The sequence below is a fragment of the Cupressus sempervirens genome, chromosome 11, assembly GCF_028749045.1.
Source record: "Cupressus sempervirens isolate cs-2001-9-10 chromosome 11, ASM2874904v1, whole genome shotgun sequence".
NCBI classification, from domain to species: domain Eukaryota; kingdom Viridiplantae; phylum Streptophyta; class Pinopsida; order Cupressales; family Cupressaceae; genus Cupressus; species Cupressus sempervirens.
In genome coordinates, this window is record NC_143128.1 from 568,879,078 (window position 1) to 568,899,504 (window position 20,427).

Sequence of the window (20,427 nt, forward strand, 5' to 3'; positions counted from 1 at the left end):
AGACCACTACAACACCAAGTGATCAATTTGTTTTTAATAAAATATAATACATTTTATAGTCCCTTCCTGTGTATAGGTAGGGAACTAATGTTTTTGTTAGGCCATTTTAATTTATTAGCATTGCAAATAATATCCACAAGTCTAAGGTTTGGTGATAAAATGTTTAAAATCATTTTGTCATATATAATCCCTTTTTTTCTTATTGGTTGGATCCATTTTAGCTCGGGATTATTTTTATTTTTAAATGCAAAAAAAGGGTAAGATAACAACATATTAATTACATTGTGAGACAACAACAACTCTAGCTACATATTGAAGTTTATTATCACATTTGTAATTGTCAGGACCTAACAACAACATCATCTTTGTAAATCTATTAGGCCATCCCAACCACCATTTTTAAATGACCATAGTAAGCACGTGTCTTAGAATTTTTGATTGTGATAAAAAACAACTAAAATATGAACCGTCTTGGAATCAACTCCATGTAAAGGTTGTGATAAAAACTTTTGGACCTTTTAATAATTGCATTGTTGAAATATGTGTTGAGACATTGTTGTGGTACATGTTATTTTTAACTGAACTCTATGTTAATTGTGTGTTGAATCTTGTTGAAGATAGTCTTTTGGTTGTTAGTTGGATTTCAATTGATGTTACTTCTTCCTCCACCTAAACCTTGTTTACATAATCAATTTGACTTTTTAAGAGTAAAAATCTTTATCATCAAATTTTATTTAATAAAAAAAAATAGTAAATGGATTTAATCAAAAGGCCTTTGTTGCTTCAGAATGAGATAGATGATTTTTGTGTTGCGGCTCTTACTTGGCATGCAACTTAGACACATTTCTTCTACGAGACATGATATGAAAATAATACTCTTTTTCTTAATTGATTCTTCATGTCACAAAAAAGTATTGTCGATTTCAAAATAATATCTTTTAACTTTAGTAAATGGTGAAAGAATAGTCTTTATGTTGACCACTCGACTCCCTTTAATATGATCAAATCACTCGTTGAGAAAAATAAATATGAATAATTTTAATTGTTTATAATACATATTGTCATTGCTTTCTAGTAAATAATCTACAACCATACTTAATTATTGATTTGTTTTTAGAATCTCCTAGAATTTCTTTTCTATTCATTCCACTGAATTGTCTAGTTTAATGTTTTGTTTAAAGTATCGTGCTATAAATGACACTCGTTGAAATTGGATGGGATTAAGAGCAATTATTTTCTATAACCAATTAGAAATTTGTGCTCTTTCCAAAATAACAATTTTTCCGTAGAAATAAACTTGCATTATTTTTCAAAGAAGCAAATATGACCAAGTAAGTGAAAGCTATGGTTATATGAGAAAAATGATTGCATGCAAGCGTATTTACAAATTATGGGCCTCTCTAATGGATTATAATAATTTTAATTTATTTAAAAAAATATTTTACTGATCATAAAAATGTACAATTATTTTTTTGTATCTATTTTGTCAATATGATTTATACTCGTCATTCTTATCTTATCTTTTAAAATTTATAAGCTTTGTCTTTGCGAAATTAATTATAAATTTATTAGATTTTTGATTAATTATAAAATATAGTATATAAATTAATTACTAAGTTAAAGATGAAAAAAATTAAAGGAATGCAAACTTGATTTTACTACAAAAATGGATTGAAGTGGATGTAGGCTTTGATTGTTGTAAAATTATGGAAAAGTTTTGTGAGATAAAATTTGCAATTAAAACAATTATTAGATGCGGTGACAAAATGATTTAAGTTTTTAAGATCTTCAGGATTTGGTTGTCTTGAGAATCTAGTTTGATTATTACAATTTTAATCTAGAGATGCAATTTCACCCACTATATAAATTTCTCTTTGATTTTGGTAGGAATTATTCATTTGCATGATACATGTGCTAAAGAATAGATAATGATATTGTGGATAATAAATCAACTAGCAAAGTCATGGTATGTGTTTGGGCTGAATAAAGATATAAATTACTGTTTTTTATTATTGATAAACAACTTAGAAGCCTTTCTGTTATTTTAAATAAAAATATAAAAGTATTTTGTCCCTGTTCAAGTGTGGGCACATGGGGAAAAGAACGGGGAAGAAAACCCTCAGTGTTGCCTGTGACTTTTTAGTCCTGAAAAAATGCTGTACATTTTACTTTGACACTCTACAAAGGTCTTTGGAGGGGCATACCCCCCACTTACATTTTTTCAATGTACATTTTACATTTATTTCTTGGAAGGTATTTCTTCCTTTACATACTTTATTGATTATTGATTGTTGATTAATTTCTTTCTTCATATTCAACTTCCTTTTTTGCTTTTACACTTCATTTGTAAAGATATGTATTACTTTTACAAGAGTTAGAAGATCAAAATTTCAAGCTTTTCAAATTTCAAGCAATTTGATACAAAGAACTATTAAGCAATGCTTTCATCCCACTATTGTTAAATCTCAACTAGACAACACAAAAAAATATCTTGGGAACCCAACCAAAAACTATAGCATACCATTCCCAAAATAATGACAAATCAACATAAATGTATTCATTCTCCATTGATTAGTTCCTCTATTGTTGAAAGGAAATGGTCCTATCATATAATTGTGCACTGACAAGAAAAACTAAGCTTACCTCTAGGAACACCAAAAACATTGTTTGCTAATGCATTGCATCTTCACTATCAGTATTTAAAAACATGCTTGTGCATTCACTACATCATTGCAGATGCATTCTCAATTTCCCATACCAAAATCAAAGCAATTCCCCATCTAACTTTTATTTTATATAAAAGCATTCTTGTTATCTTTACAATTGAATATGACATCTCTTTCCAATTGAACACTTGTATTGGATTACAATTGACAATCTAATAGCCAAATACTTTTTTTTATAAGTAAAACATTTTACATTCTAAGTTGAAGGAGAAGGACTTGAGATCACTAAGAGCTCTTATATAAATTAGTTATATTTAATATTATAATTAATCTGATAGGCTTATTTATTGTGGAACACAATGGTCAAAAAACTATTAGACGTTGAAAAATTGTCAGATGCTAGAAATGTGTCTAATATTAGGTGGTTGAAAAAGTGTTGCATATTGGAAATTTATTTTACTCAATGATTGCTCAATTTGAGGAACATGTCACACCATTTAGGGCGTGGTTTTTAAAAAAAGGATTGATTAAAACGAGAAACAAGCTCTTCCATGTAATTATTCTTGAATTGAGGGAGTGAAGGACAAATGTGATCATAATTGTTTCCATTTAATTCCTCCAATGAACAATTATTTTTAAGTATTCTACTCACCATCATTCTAGATATGGAGGATTGGTTAACAAGGAAGTTGAGACTCAACAACAAGCTGTAGAAGAACGACTTTATAAAGCAGTGGTGGGACTTATGCCAGTTAGCTGCAAAAGGAAAGGCTGACCAGTTGGTGCTACAAATTCCATTTCCTGGCTCTCATTCTCCTTACTAGCAATGTATTTATCATTTTCCTTACTTGGAATGCAATTTTACTATTTTCAAGTTCTAACATGCTTTTTTGTTTTGTTTTTCCTTTTCTATCTTCTACCATAGATCTCTAGACCCTATTTTTTGGGTGTAGGTAGTGGATGATAGTCATGGATATCGCCAACGGCTCTAGACATTATGCCCATAGAGATGCAACACTTGTTTTGGTGCAAAAGTGTTGTCTTTGCTTGTGTGCAGGTTGTCTGAGCTGTAGAGATGGCATTTTTTTATGTAGAGGTGACATTTTTTGTGGGATCATTTATTTCACAGACACCAACTACAAATGCAGATTGGATATGAATGTAGTAGATATTATCAAGGGTCAACCTCGGGGCCGGTTATTGAAATATGACCCTACAACTAAAACTACTTGTGTCCTCCTCGAAGATCTATATTTCGCCAATGGAGTTATGGTCTCCCCCGAGCAAAATTTCATTGTGTTTTGTGAAACATTGATGTTAGTATTGATAAACTATTTCACAAGTGATTCTTATAGTATTTGAATATTATATTACTAGGTTTCTGTAAAATTATACTTGTGTTTTTTATGGAGATTAGAATTGTCAATTTTAGGTTACAGTGTCAAAAATTATGGCTTGAAGGGCCTGAGAAAGGAAACATGAAATCATTCTTAGAGTTCCTGATAACATCTTGGTAGACAAGAAGCCTTATGGATTGGATGTCTAGTGGTATGGTTAAGATAAATACAATTAATTTGTTTAGTAATTATAAATACTAGGTCTAAGGTTTTGACGTGGGTACAATTGTTATTACTTTTATAGAGTTGGAACATGTTCGGAAGTGTGATGATAAGATACCTTTCTTCAACACAAGTGGTTATAAAAAGAGTATGATGATTGTTTAATTGTAGCATTGTGCTATGTGTGATCAAATACTTGATTAGTGTATACTTTATAGTTTGAGAATGAGTTTTCTAGAACGTGGTGTCACTAACAAGTGTTAATGTTTTGCAAATTCTATCTTTTAGACACATTTGAAGAAACACTTAATCATGAATTAGTTTAATCACCTTAAACCATATAAACTATATGGTATACATATAAATGAGGTCTTAATAGAGTGGGTGGGTTTTCCTATTTATATTTAAAATTTGAAAATTGTAAAACAATAGAAGTGTAAAAACCAACTAAATAAAAGTTCTTATCACACAAAATAATTTAGATCCCCTTCCTATGTCAAATTGAAGATCAAGTGTGAACACATTGCTATAATCTCCATATCTTTCAAAATAATGAATAAAATGATATTGGATATCTCTCATATATTGTTCAATTTAGCTTTGAAAATTTACATTTTAGATACTGTGTATAACATATGCTACTATCGACTTAAGCATTGCTCTTTCTGGTACAAATGCTAGTATAACTAATTACTAAAATAAACTAAAAACAATTACCAATGATTATATGACACTTCTAAATTATATTATCTTCACCATCATTTCTAAAACCATTTTGCTTTACTCTCTATAAATAAATAATAACATTAGTCATTCAATTAATCACACTTAATTTTGACTTTAATTTGTCCTAGCTTGTAGATTTTCTTTGAGTTACTTAGGGTTTGTTTGGCTATGGGAATAGGAATACTTATTTTCGAATAGAAAATGGGGTTACGTACTCCTATTCTTGTTATGTTCACCCAGAATTTGATGCGGAATTCATGGAATCAAAAATTTATGTTTTCTAAAATAAAAAAATTGAAATAAGAATATGTATTCCAATTTCAACTATTTAGGTAGAATAGCAAATCCTCATTTTTGGGCCAAAATTAGAATACATATTCCAATTTTATTACTAGTCCAATTCCAATTTGATGCATCCAAACATTGAAATCAAAATGTTTAGGGTCCGTTTGGTTGCAAGTGTAGGAATTGAGAATTAGAATAGAAATTTTGAATGAGAATAGAGAATGAAGAATAGGAATGGAAAAATGCAATCCAATCTTGTTTATCCCTTGTTTGGTTATGCAAGCTTAAATCGGAATAGGGTTAACTTGCAATTGGCGCCATTGAAAAATCGCTGAAATATTTGAAAATATTGAAAAACAAAGTTCCAGCGCTCACCCCAGGTCAAAGCGGATTTGAAAATTTAATCAAATTTGAAAAAGTTAAAATGAATGTAAGAATAGCAATTCCAATTACAGGTATTTTTTGGAATGGACAAAAGCTCATTTTGGGGCTAAAATGAGAATACGTATTCCTATTCCCTATTCCTATTCCACGCACCAAACAAAGAATACAAATCATGTTCTAATTTCCTATTCCTATTCTGATTGTATTCCAGCAACCAAACGGGTCCTTAGAGTATACATATCCCTATTCCACTTGTATACCCGTAGAAAACACTATTTTGGGGGCTCAATAAGGAGATAGGGTCGATTTTGTCCGAAAGCGCCTATATAAATTTTTAGTGGTCAGCAATCTTGAAAAGAACTCATTTTCCACTGCACTGAAATCTTTAAGCCACAAACCCTAGAACGGCTTCCGCCAGGTTTTTCAGGGTTTTTTCCATCTATCTCCGAAAAACCCATACTACCACATTTCCATTTTAACCCTTACGGAAGGGCTTGTGTTCGAATCCGAAGGGAGCAAGCTTATACTATAACAATGCCGCCGAAAACGGTAAAGAAGTCTCCCGCTGGAGCAGGGGTGAAAAAAGCAGCGACCAAAAATGTCACTAAGTCTACTAAAACCCCGGCCAAAGCCGCCAACACTCCATCTGTCAAAACTGAAGCTGAAACCATAGTGAAGGATCAGACTTCGGCAACACTTGACGCCCCTAAAATCGAAGAAAAACCCTCCGAGACAACTGTTCAGAACACCAACAGTTTGGAAGCGCCTACAATGGATGTAGAAAAACCTGCAGACGACGTTAAGGCCGAAGAGAAGGAGACTGAAGCTGTCAAAGAAAGCACAGGTAAGATTATGACTGGGGTCAGAGTTTTTTATTTCTTATGCTTTTAGGAATACGGCAATGTTTATCTTGATGGCTATCTTTAGCCTAGATGGATCAAAACGATAGCTTTATTGTCAAAGTTAATATTCGATTGCACTAGCTTTTCCGTTGGCTTGTTTTTTAAATTTTTTGTTATCAGTAGTGACATATCCAAAAAAAATAATATATATGCCTAATCACAATAACCATTTTTGTTATGCCCATCTCTGCCCACAATACCCAAGCTCGACAGTTAACATACCTCTTCTCCCCACAATATTGAAGTTCTCTAGATGTCTGTCTTTCACCGATGCCCAATTTGAATAATGAATTATCTGTTCACATGTCTTTCACTTGCATGTATACCCTTGACACCTGAGTTCGATTCTTGTAATATCTCTCTACATAACAGGACTTCTTTTTTGACAAATCAGTTGTTATTTCATAGCTAAAATATTAACACCATCTACAATTTCAATAGTTAATGCGCCCGCAGAATGCCCTATTTTGATATTTACATGTATCCTAACATTTATCAAGCTCACAAATTGCGCAATTGTCAATTTCGTTATTTATATGGGTCTCCAGGATTCATTCTGAACATAAGGTTCAGTTATCAGTCAGCTGATGACTTAGTTCCTAAACACATCTGATTTGATGCAAAATGTTGTTGTACCTATCTGGGCATAGCTTTTAGGGAGCATGGGTTGGATTTTGGACTTTGTCATGGTTGCTAAAAGTTAGGGTGAATACTAAATACTAAATATTGAGACAAGGGACGTGTAGGGACGTATAACAGAATATTGACTGGACTGGAGACCTTCAAATTTGATTAAAAATGTTAGAATTAGCACCGGAGGGAGAATAGAGAACATTAAGTGGTTCAGGGTTCCTAATATGAGTACTGGATACAAGGTTAAAAATTCGGGTACAATTCAGAACCCAAGGCAGGCATGGGTTCTTGGTTTGATTGCAGAGCAGGCATTGAAGTAGAGCTCATATGTAACATGCAATGAGGACAGTTTTATCATACACGTGCATGTTCTAAGGATAAATATTAAGGCAGGACTTCTCATAAATAAGAGTGATTGAACTTTGCTCCTTGACATGATTATGAAATTGTAGGATTGAGATTGGGATGTAATGTGTTGGTATCTTTGGTTCTTAGTGGATCACATATTGTTTTATGCTCATATAAGTTCGATTTGATAGCTGGCCACATGTTCATTTTTAATTTATAAAAAAATCACATTTTTTTCCCTGAAGAGTACTCTATTAAACTCTAGTGATGTAAACAAACTTTCCTTTATACGTTTTCTGTCTTATGTTTCCTGTTTGGGTGTCAGAACCAACTGCTGGTGGCAGTGGGGACTCAAAAGAAGATGACTTAAAGGAAGAAGGCGGCAAGGGCAAGGAATTGGATATAGAGGACACAGATGTTGCACCGCAAGAAGTACAGGAAGATGTGGGTAGTGCTGAAGAGAATCAGGTTACTGATGGTGAGAAGACTGAAATTGACAGAGTAACAACAGAGGAGGGCCAAGGAGGTGATGCTGAGGGAAGAGAGGAATATAGAGAAGAAGTGCTGGTCGATGAAGGAGAAGAAGAACACCCACAGCATGATGAAATGTCAGCACCTATGAAGGAGCGGAGGAAACAGAAAGAGTTTGAAGTTTTTGTTGGTGGTCTTGACAAGGATGCTAATGAAGATGACCTGAAGAAAGTATTTGGTGAAGTGGGTGAAATTATTGAGGTTAGATTGGCCAAGAATCCCCATACACAGAAGAACAAGGGTTTTGCATTCATTCGTTTTGCAACTGTTGAGCAAGCCAAAAAAGCTGTGGCGGAACTTAAGAATCCACAGGTATTAATATTTTTCTTGTGCATCTCAAGTGAGTTCAATTAACTTGGCCAGATTTGTTGAATTTTAGCTTCTGTCTTTAATTCATTTATATGCATATTAGTTTTTTGGGGCACCACTAATAGAGTGGGTTACAGCTCTTTGTTGCGTCTTGTCCACTTTTTTGCTTTGTCTTAAATGTAAGATCTCTAGGTAGATTTTGTCTGTTCCTTTAACTTTTAATTAATTGTATTATTTATTGAGCAATTGTGCTGTGTGTTTTATCTGCATTAAGTTTGAACATCTCATTTCAGATTTGCTTAGTTGTATTTTGAGCAAGGAAGTTTAGTATGCTTGTTTTCCTATTAAAAATGACTGAGTGCTCTTACCAGTCTTCTGTATGGCCAATCTTTTATATTCCACCCGATCCTTATTTTAGTTTTGCCTCAGTTTATAATTCTTCTCCCTCAATGCTTTCTTTAGGTGTCATGGATCAGCATTACATTTTGAAGTTTAATCATCTTTAAGGTTTTCCCGAAGTTGCATTTGTTTTCATTTAGACTTTATTTGGGTATTTCCTGCCTGAAGTCGCATTTGTTTTCATTTAGACTTTATTTGGGTATTTTCCAGTTTAACTGTGCCCTTTTTCAATGTAGTCCTTTCATCATTTTTCATTATAAGTTTTTGCATTAAGGCTTTGTTTGGGCAGTAGTTGGACAAAGTACTGTGCTTGAATGTTTTTCTGTCCTTTGATGGATCTACATTTTTTTTTGTTCTGAAGTTTTGCTTATTTTAGTTTTTTAGTTCAAGCTATATCCTCTGAAGTTATGCTTTTTTTAGTTTTTTCTTTTAAGCTACATGTTCTGAAGTTAATCTTACTTTTGGTTTTCCATTAAGATGGATTTGTTTTCATTAAAACTTAATTCTAGTGATACCTGCGCCTATTTCTTTGGATTTTGAATTTCCCCATTTTTAATTGTTCAGTAAAATAAAGTATAATTCTGTTTGGTTAGTGTTTTGCAATTGCTTTAGTTTTAGATGTTTCTTTTTTGTCTTTTTATAAATCTAGAATTGAATCTGTCAAGAATTTATTTGAGTAGTTGTATGTGCTGTTGACAATCTGTCTTTGATTTTGACTTTTCAAGATACATTCATGTTCTGAAGCTAAACTTGCTTTTAGTTTTTCCGTAAGATAGATTCCTTTTCATTTGAACTTAATTTGAGATTTACTTGGGCTTATTTTAATTAATTTAAATTTCACCACTTTTTATTTTTTGTAAATTAAATTATATTCATGAAGGTTTTTTGGTTGGGTAGTGTTTGACCAATATTGTAAACTAAATTATATTTATTATGCCTCTGTTTGGTTAGTGTTTGGCAAATGCTTAACACTTGGATGTTTGTTTTTTGTCTTTTTATTAGTCTAGAATTGAATCTGTAAAGAATTTTATTTAACCAGTTGTATGTGCTGTTGAAAACCTCTATTTAATTTTACCTCAAGATATATTCATGTTCGAAACTAAATTTGCTTTTAGTTTTTCATTAAGATGGATTCCTTTTCATTTGAGCTTAATTTGAGTAGTACTTGGGCTTATTTTATTTTATTTTAATTTCACCACTTCTAATTTTTTTGTAAATTAAATTATATTTATGAAGGTTTTGAGTTGGGTAGTGTCTGGCCAATATTCAATATTGTAAACTAAATTATATTTATAATTTTATTATGCTTCTGTTTGGTTAGTGTTTGGCAAATGCTTTGCACTTGGATGTTTTTTTTTAAATCTTTTTATAAATCTAGAATTGAATCTGTCAAGAATTTTTTTTGACCAGTTGTATGTGCTGTTGAAAACCTCTCTTTAATTTTTACCTCATGATAAATTCATGTTCAGAAAGGAAACTTGCTTTTAGTTTTTCATTAAGATGGATTCCTTTTCATTTGAACTTAATTTGAGTAGTACTTGGGCTTATTTGATTTTGTTTTAATTTCACCACTTCTAATTTTTTTTGTAAAATTTAAAAATAAATTATATTCATGAAGGTTTCCGGTTGGGTAGTGTTTGGCTAATATTGTACACTTGGATGTTTCTTTTATCTTTTATCTTTTTCTTTTGCCTCTGTATGAATCTACAGTTGTATTTGTCAAGAATTTATTTGAGTGGCAATTGATTTTTGTGATATGTTATGTAGTTGATTTTTCATTTATTTTTGGCTTATTGATACATTTCTCTCATGAAGGCTGTGATTTTTGTACCACTGTTTTGTATATCTCAACGGTTTGGCTAATATTGTACACTTGGATGTTTCTTTTATCTTTTATCTTTTTCTTCTGTCTCTGTATAAATCTACAATTGTATTTGTCAGGAATTTATTTGAGTGGCAATTGGTTTCTGTGACATGTTATGTAGTTTATTTTCATTTATTTTTTGCTTATTGATACGCTTCTTTCATGAAGGCTGTACTTTTTGTACCACTGTTTTGTATATCTCAACGGTTTGGCTAATATTGTACACTTGGATGTTTCTTCTATCTTTTATCTTTTTCTTTTGTCTCTGTATGAATCTACAGTTGTATTTGTCAAGAATTTATTTGAGTGGCAATTGGTTTTTGTGACATGTTATGTAGTTGATTTTTCGTTTATTGTTTCCTTATTGATGCACTTTTTTCATGAAGGCTGTGTTTTTTTGTACCACTGTTTTGTATATCTTAACAAGCTGTTGAACCATGTTGATTAATTAAAGATGTATCCTTGCAATGTAATCTGAAAATTTTAGGTAAAGGGGAAGAGATGTGGAGTGACACGAAGCCAGGATAATGAGACTCTTTATGTACGCAACATTAGCAGGGCTTGGACAAAGGATGATGTAAGACTTTTTAGACACTTCATTTATTTACTTGACAATTTGCTGCAAGATTGCAGTATTTGTATATTTTTGAATTTTAGAACAGCTGACTTATACTTGTTATGTGACTTATTTGCAGCTGAGAAACAAATTGAAGGACTATGGAATAGAAGATGTTGAGGAGCTAACACTGATGGATGATCCAGAGCATGAAGGCATGAATAGAGGATTTGCATTTTTGGAATTTAACACTCATCTTGATGCAACAAATGCATTTAAGCGCTTGCAGAAACGAGATGTTTTCTTTGGTGTTGATGTTTCAGCAAAGGTTGCATTTGCCAAGTCTGGTATTGAGCCAGATGAAGAAATTATGGCCCAGGTAAACAATCTTCTACCCTGTTGATGGTTGGTTAGGCAATGCATTTTGAGCTGTTAATATAAGCTATTTTAAGTTTACTGCAGATTGAATCCTTCATAGTATAAACTGAGATAAACCCATTTCCCGTGAAGTTGAAAACTTGTGTTTAAGGTAGTTCTATATCCTGAGATGCCTTTCTGTGTGAGAAGTCTGAGCAAATGGATTTTCACTTTGTTTCTTTCTAATTCTTATTTGTTGACTTAGAGAATATTACTATTGCAGGTTAAGTCTGTTTTCGTTGATGGCTTGCCAGCTGCTTGGGATGAGGACCATGTGAAGGAGTTGTTTAAAAAATATGGTGAAATTGAGAATGTACAATTGGCACGTAATATGCCATCTGCCAGACGCAAAGATTTTGGGTTTATTAATTATACAACTCGTGAAGCAGCACTGGCATGTATTGAGGGTGTCAACAAGAATGAGCTAGCTGAAGGAGATAAAAAGGTCATTTTGCTTGTGTTTTCTCAATTTGCTGGAGCCTGTATTTGATAGGATATTTTGATACTATTATCTTTAGACTAAATTGTGCCTTTCTCATACACAGGTCAATATCAAGGCTACACTGCGGAAACCTCAGCAAAAGGGACGATCCATCAAGGATCCTGCTCGTGTAGGATATCATACAGGTTATGGGAGTGCTCGCAGTTATGGTGGCAGTCGGGGGAGTCGGGTGCCATGGAGTCGTGGTGCTGGTGTTCAGAGTGGAGGTCGGTTTAATGTTCGTGGAACAAGGGACTTTGTAGGTGGAAGGGATCATTTTCGTGGTTCTCGTGATTTTTCAGATAGAGGCAGGCATTTGCCATCATCTGGGAGGATGTATGATAGGCGACCAACTGGTACTTGAATGCCACATTTTTATGATTATCTCATGAATTATATTATTTAGTTTACATTTTCCAAGCAAACTGAATGCTTTGTTATAATGCATGTTTTATCTCCAGCTGCAAATTATTATGGTGAAGAGGATGAACTTTACATACAGAGACAAGGTCGAACTTCAAGCAGATCTGCTGCAGCAATTCCTAGACGACCTGTATACAGAGATTATGGATATGATGCAGATTACTATTCTGAAGCTATTCCTCAAAGTCATTCAAGAATTCCCTCGCGCAGAAGTTTATATGATGAAGATGGTTATGATTACCATATGGATGAAGTTTCAACCTATCACGATGCACCTGTTCGTAATTATGATGCAGTATCAGCTCCAAAGCGCCCGTATTCAGATCTGGTAGTCATTGTGATTATAATTTGAGCCTTTATCATAGGTTATTTTCTCTATACCATTTTTTCTTTGGTTTGAATTCCATGATTTTGTGATTTTTGTTAGGACCCTGAGCTTTCATATGGAGGACCACCTACAAGGCGCCAAAGGACTCACCTGGATCATGGCATAGGAGCTGGTTAGTATCTCATACACTGGTATAATTGTGTTTGAACTGCCCAGGTTTATATATGCGACTAAGAGATGCACTTGTGGGCTTTGTAGTTTGTTTGTTTGATTTTTTGATGCCTAGGAAGACACCACAAATATTTAGGATGAGAAATGTGCAATTTATTCCTTCAAGTTCTTGTCAGTTAGCTTTACAATTTCTTCTAATTGGAAAAATTCTGCGTAATTTATTTTTATAGGTCCAGTTGGAGGTAGTAGAGCTGGTGGAATGGAAGATGTATCATATCCAACTGTTTATTCAAGCAGAAATGTTGGTAGTTATGGACCAAGAGGTGGTCCAGGATCATATTATTGAAAGGTTAGTTTCTGCCGTTATTGTATTTCTAGAACAAACTACACATTTCCTTGTTTGCAAAAAATGTTTGCCTGCCATGTTTTTCATTGAACTTGTGATGGAGCTGCTTGATATTCATAAGTTTTCAGTCTTGTTATGTGTTATTACTAACTGTGTAAACATTTAAAGTACAGAATGAGATCTATCAGGCAGACAGGCTTGAATGGGTTCAGCTTATGGGATGCTTTTGGCTTGGCTGGTTCTCTGAGAAAGTGAAAGTTCTATGATAAGTCATGTTATGTGCACTAAAATGGTTGCAGCTTTTTGTTGCTTCTTGTAGGACTTCTAGGATGATCATTAGGGAAATAGATAAAACTAGTTAAGTGGTGGGTTATGAGAATAATTCGTGGCCTTGGTGACAGACCAACATTTGATGATAAGGTCCAAGGCAGACAATAGTTGGTTTCTTTATGTGGAGGAGGCTAGCAAATTTGACCAACAGGTTGCCAACATGTAGTAAATGCTGTGACAATTTCTAGTGTTTTTTCAAATTTTGGTATTAGGACTGGCAGATTTTGAGTTTTATCTTCAGATATATGTTGAAACCATTTTTATTGGATGCTTAGGCAACTCTATGGTTCAATACCTACTGGAGTATTGGTCCTATTTGCAAGGCCAAGAGAAACAAATGCACATAATATTGCTGTTCATTTGTTCCCTACATCTTGGATCTGGTCTGGCAGTAATAGAGGATACTGAGGCAAGATTTTTTGAGTTCATGCTGGAAAGTTTTACTTATCTATGACAACCAAGCACCTGACAAATATCATTATTAACTTTGAAGATGGAACTTTTAGTGAAAATCTGCTATCTTTACCCAAATTGGATTTTATAGTAATTTATTACTGATGCAAAATGTTAAACAATTGAGTTGGATTTGAAACTCAACATAAGGTAATAAGTGCGCAATTGCACTGATTTTCAACATTCAATGGTTTGAACTATAAGATAATTGAGAAATATGATGGATGTAATCTAAGACAATTATTATCATTCAGATCCTATGGCAATCATCCATCTATGACTTACGTTAAAGATGGATAACTAGATTACTTATCTTATGCATGATTGAATTTGGATGAATTCAACAAAAAGCTTCCTAGGATGCTGCTTGACTTTGGGATTTTAGTTATGCACGGAACATTTGCAGCCCTCAACATATTACTGCACGTTTGCTTTATAGGGAATGTGAGAAGCCTTCACAGACATGCAACATAATTCTGGAAGTGCATTTTAGATTGGCTATGCAAAGTATGCTTTTATTAATCAACTTTACATAATTTAACACTTTTAAGAGGTATCTGAAAGGAGGCATAGATAAAGATTTGAGGTTTACTCACAATTCACATTCTGTCAGCATGTTCTGCTTTGACGATTATGCCTGCAAGAGGGCAAATTTCAATTAAGGTCTCTGTCTGATGGTAAACAGGACCAAATGACTAATGTTCTCGATCGAAGTTCTTAGTGGGGGTTTGTTGCTGTGAATGTTTTTTTGGCAGGATGCACAAATATATATATATATATTTTTAGAACCTTGTAGAAATCTTGTAGGTTGTGTTCTTGGCTTCCTGAGGAAGGCTCTAAAAAATGTCACATGTTGAAGAAATGCATGGACGGAATTTGTTGTCTATTAGAGTATATGCAATGAACTGTTTTGATTAACAGCCTTACTGAGATTTTTATTGGTTTGCCTGTTTCCTGCACATGCGGAAGAATCTGTTCATTTTGTGATGTCATCCTGGGAATTATTTAGAAGTACTATGAGTTGAATTCACTCATTATAGGTTATATAACAATATAGGGTTCTAGCTATTGTAGACATTTTATTTTGATGATCTCTACAATTATATTGGTGTATGTAAAGATCGTACACGATGCTTGTTCATTGCACTGATCCTAAATTTTTTAAGACAGCTAGCCTGCACCTTGTGGTTGATACACAAACTTGTTTGTAGTTTGGGTTACTTAGTCGGCCACAATTGAAAGCAAGTATGGAAGAGGTTATTTAAAAGGAAAATGATGTCAATAGTTTGTTTGCATTGTTTTTTTTTCTGTAACGAGAAATGTTTCCTTATCTGATTCAAATTATATTTGTTGGGTTATAGTATATCTTGATCGTGATATGGATATGGATCAATTATGTTTGTTGGGCCATCGATCTTTTTAGACAGAGTCTGATGATATGGATGGTTTATGAAGCACTTAATTGCATCTTCTGAATTTCAGACAAAACTTGATGTGCCAGGCATTAATTAAGATTTGCTTTTTGGATGATAGATTTTATCAGTCACAATCTGGATATCTTTCTTAAATCTGTTATAATATTTGATTTATTATTATCTATAACAGATTAACATGCATAGAGTATAATTTTCGTTTAAGAGCTGTTAAAGTTTGAATTGTTTATTACATAACTTGGAGAAATTAGCATTCATTGTTTTCATAATCTTCCTATCTCAGTTCAAACTATAATAAAAAGTATAGTAAAAATGATCTGAACTACTGTGGGTTTTAATAGTTTCACTTGTATATAGTAATATTTTTTAATTTTGTCTATATGATATAAAAGAAAATGTTTAATTTTTTTTTTTCGTTTTGTTAAAATTTCCTTTACATGCACTCCAAATAGGCCTAAGAATAATATTGATTGATTTTAGGTGCAAGTCTTATTTATATAGAGATTTACGTAAGAGATGTGAGTTTATACACGATAAATGTTTTAGATCTATCTATCAATTAAAAGCTAATCAATTAGAAGTTGTCAACATTTATATAGAGATTTACGTAAGAGATGTGAGTTTATACACGATAAATGTTTTAGATCTATCTATCAATTAAAAGCTAATCAATTAGATGTTGTCAACATTTTATTAGAGAGTCAATTAGCTCACTAATATTCAGATTCAGTTTGGTTTGATTGAGTTAATCATGTGAACTCTTTCAGATTGGCTTTATATCTTCTTAAAATGCATATAAAGCTTGAAATGTCAATTAATGGTTATTAGATATAGGTGGGAAGATACAAATGCAAATGCTCAAGGAACTTCCATGATGTATAAAAAATTAGTTGTTTATATTTTGAGCATGTATTCATTATGTTGTTGGCATGTGGATGTTCATTTTATAAGCATTTACCACTAAATCTTGCGTTAATTTTTTTCATGATCTTTTAATATGTTTCTCTCTTCTCCTTTTGAGTTGGAGCACACCTTTGAAAAATCTTCGATTGCAAAGGGAACCACTCCGCACATTGAAAAATCCTTTGACTGTAAAGGGAGCTACTCCGCTCATACAAAGTGATATTTTGATAGTGATATGACCAATTGTTGGAGTATTTATTGCTATTTATTGAAAAGCTAATTTTTTTTAAAAAGTGAAATGTTGCATTGGTAAGTCTCTTTGCTAACGAAGTTAAATTAAAGGAACCATCGAAATGTTGGAGCACCGATGAAATATGATACAAATATAAGATTTTTTTCTTTTCTAAATTTACCTATGAAGTAGATTCATTAACTTGTGTTAATATGTTTTTAAAAAATATAATTATTAAACCTTGTAAAATCAAGTTCTTGTATCCTTGTATGCTTATAATTCAATAGGCCATATATCTAACATGGCATTGAAGCAACTAAGCTGTTTGTATGTTGTTATACATAGATACAATTGATTAATTGATATAATGCACAACCAATTCAATCTAGGGAACTAGAGATTAGCCATAATTTTGAAGGAAAAGGCATTATTTGAATTCATAGATGGCATGGATATTAAACACCCATGTTTGTATATAATAGATAAATGCGTAAGATAGATGAAAGAGCAATATTTGCAATTATTATGAATTGAAGTTTTGATAATAGTACCAATGAGAGAATTGAATTTATCAGAGGAAGTAGTAAATACATCTAAGGATGTATGTAATAAGGATAAATACCAAGTTAATTCTAAATTTTGAAGATGAGGATGGCAAGGTATGAGATGTTGTCTTTTCCAATATTGAAGATTTGAAAGGGGATAATTATATAAATATGGATATTTTAAAATATACAGGGAAAATTGAGATGTTCATATGAATTATGTATGAAGTATGTAAATTGTAACATAGATGCACACGTACATTATAGAATCTTAAACACATTATATTTGTGCCCAAGAATTAATATGCATTCAAAAATTATGTTAAAACATTATTAACAAATAATAATTTATTGTCCCCATTAAGTTATTTGTATCTATGTATGCAACAATTGTACAATCATATACCTTTGTTCATCAAAAAATGATTACAAATTTATTCTCTTATTTGTACATTTTCAATCACCATCCTTTTGCTTTTATGTCTAGTATTCTTTACTTTCTTATTATGGATAATAATTACACTATAGTTCATTTCATAGGGGACAAACTCATTCTTATAATTGTAGTGTCCAAATGATTCCTTTTTTATGTGCAATTTATTATTCTTCTTGGTATAAGTTAGTTATTTAGTTATTTTCCTTCTAAAAAGCTACTTAGTTGAGGATGTCTATCCATCCTAGGGATCTCCTATAGGTTTGTTAACCATTCCAAGGACACTCAAACATCCTCGACATAGGTGGTGTCATCTCCAAATTGTTGAGATTTTTGACAAAATTTTTGAAGATTGCGGATGCCTAGAGGATATCCTTGTCTCATGGAGGCATCTTAAAAATGTCCTTGGTACGGTGACAATGTCCTTAGATAACATTAGATATGTATTACATGTAATTTGTTACCCTATTTGTGTCTTTTTTTTTTAAAACCCTCTTGTAAGAGGATGGAATGTGATTGAAGATTCTTTTTTTTTTTTGGTAATAATTTTTTTGATTGTATTATTAACAGCATAGAGAACACATTGAAAATGCCTCGAATTTGCTTTTAGATATGCATTTAAGATTACGTTACAATCATCTTCAAATCCAACAAAAACCAAAATTTTGATCTAATCCTAACCTTGGTACTTGTTACCAAAAGGAACAAATACAAAAGAGCACATACCAATATTTGTTAAGCTCGCCAATACCATATTGGACAAAACATCAACACATACATTCTATATAGAGATTTTTGCAATTTATCATTTGCCGTTGTCATACATCACTTATGTGTTCACGTGGACAAGTACAAAACCCCCTACTGGCCATTCTTTAAAAAAACTAGCCATTACACCCATATTTTCCATGCTATTACCCTCTCTACAAGTAGACATTACCACAATGTTAAAAAAATGTTGTACCAACCCCAAAAATGAAACCCCAAACACCCTTAAAAATTGATTAGCTTTCAAATGAAAAACCCTCCAACCCCACTAGAGCACTGTGACAGACATCACCAAATATAAACAACACAATAATAAAACCACTAAAGGGCTAGCTAGGAGCTCTTTGCTCACTTTAGGGTTGGGGAATGAAGCCCCCAATTCTTCCAGCCAACAATAAGTTTAAATTGCTCGAGCCTTCAACTTTGACTCATATTCTACATCTTCTAACCTCTAGTTTGCACATTCTTTCATGGCTTTAATCTCTTGATCCAAAATGTGTTGCATTACGAGTAGTTTGAGAGCGTACTAACCCCATTGTGCTTGCTTGAACCTTGTGCGCCTCTTGCTCTTAATGAACCACCAAAATTGTACTTGGAATTTTTTCAATCCCTGTTTCCTTGTCACCTAACAACAAATCCACTGGAATTGAAATTGCCAAAATTTCATCCATGCCTAGAAGGCATTGGGCATAGACAATTTGTTGCATAATAAATCTAACTCTTTCTTTTGTTTCCCCCTCTTGTAGCCTCCATGCCATGAGCATTAGATAGATGTATGTGTTGGTTTTGTGCATGTTTTCAATTTGAAAGAATATTTCTCTAAGCAAAAGCTATTAAAATAAAATTTAATTATTTATTTAATGTTCAATAATGTATTTATGTAAATTTAGGCAATAAGATTGTCTATGACTTGATTTGTAGACAATTTGTTGCATGATAAATCTAACTCTTTCTTTTGTTTCCCCCTCTTGTAGCCTCCATGCCATGAGCATTGATAAATGTATGTGTTGGTTTTCTTCATGTTTTCAATTTGAAAGAATATTTCTCTAAGCAAAAGCTATTAAAATAAAATTTAATTATTTATTTAATGTTCAATAATGTATTTATGTAAATTTAGGTGATAAGATTGTCTATGACTTGATTTGTAGCCTCTTTTTAGAAACTTGTTTATTTTGTAAATTTTGTAAATTGATTTATTAAGTGCTAAATTGTGTTTTTTTATTGCAAATCTACTTCTAAGGGCACCGTCTAGGTTTTGACAAACCTTTGTGCTTTTTTACAACTAGAAGTTGTTGATTCCACCATTTTTTATAGTTAAACTTGTAATTTTTTTTGGTTTTTTAAAAAATAGTTTTTTTACTCAGATGCTTTGTCATTTTCAAGACTAATTGTAAATTCTTGGTGGCTTTTTTGAGATCTCAGTTGGGTCATTGTAAGATTTTTTTGAGTAACTCATTTTTTCATGCTTTGATTTGTGTGTCAACAAATTTTCATTCTAATTTTGGATTCTTTTTGTAATTTTGAGATGTCTTCTAGATCTTCATCAGATTTTTTTGGGTCTTCTAACAATTTTGTCTCAAAATGTGTACCTTGATTTTTGTGCCAGTAGATTTGTATTGAAATCTATACATATCTTAGTGCATTAAAATTTGTGCATAGAATTTCATGCAATAAGAGTCTTTACTCCCTTATTTTTTGTGCCTTGAAAAATGTGAAGATGACTTTATCAACCAACGTCATGTTGGAAGATGGTCAACGTTTTAATCGTAGAAACTAAAACACAAAGTAGTGAATGATGACCATTTTTTAATATTCTCTTCCTTAACAAGATCATCTTGGGCTCCCTTTAGCATCCAGCTACAACATATCTAGATCAAGTAAAGTTGATGAGTATAATCATAAAGTTATTATGCTCATTAAACTTTCTGGTACAAATGATCAACTTTTGTAGGTTCCTTCTATAAAAATAATTGTTGAGCTTTGGAAGCATTTGAAAGCTTTG

General features: G+C 32.4%; 1 protein-coding gene across 1 annotated transcript; it reads left to right on the forward strand.

The window, feature by feature from the left end:
* The first annotated feature begins 5,978 nt into the window (after positions 1-5,978).
* Positions 5,979-14,294, forward strand: LOC149530902 (uncharacterized). The gene is made up of 10 exons (XM_089809048.1): positions 5,979-6,464; positions 7,829-8,346; positions 11,094-11,183; positions 11,302-11,541; positions 11,803-12,024; positions 12,125-12,416; positions 12,522-12,811; positions 12,911-12,983; positions 13,213-13,331; positions 13,502-14,294. The coding sequence occupies exons 1-9, from the start codon at positions 6,155-6,157 to the stop codon at positions 13,326-13,328; spliced, it is 2,151 nt and encodes a 716-aa protein (XP_089665174.1). The 5' UTR covers positions 5,979-6,154; the 3' UTR covers positions 13,329-13,331; positions 13,502-14,294.
* The last annotated feature ends 6,133 nt before the right edge of the window (positions 14,295-20,427 follow it).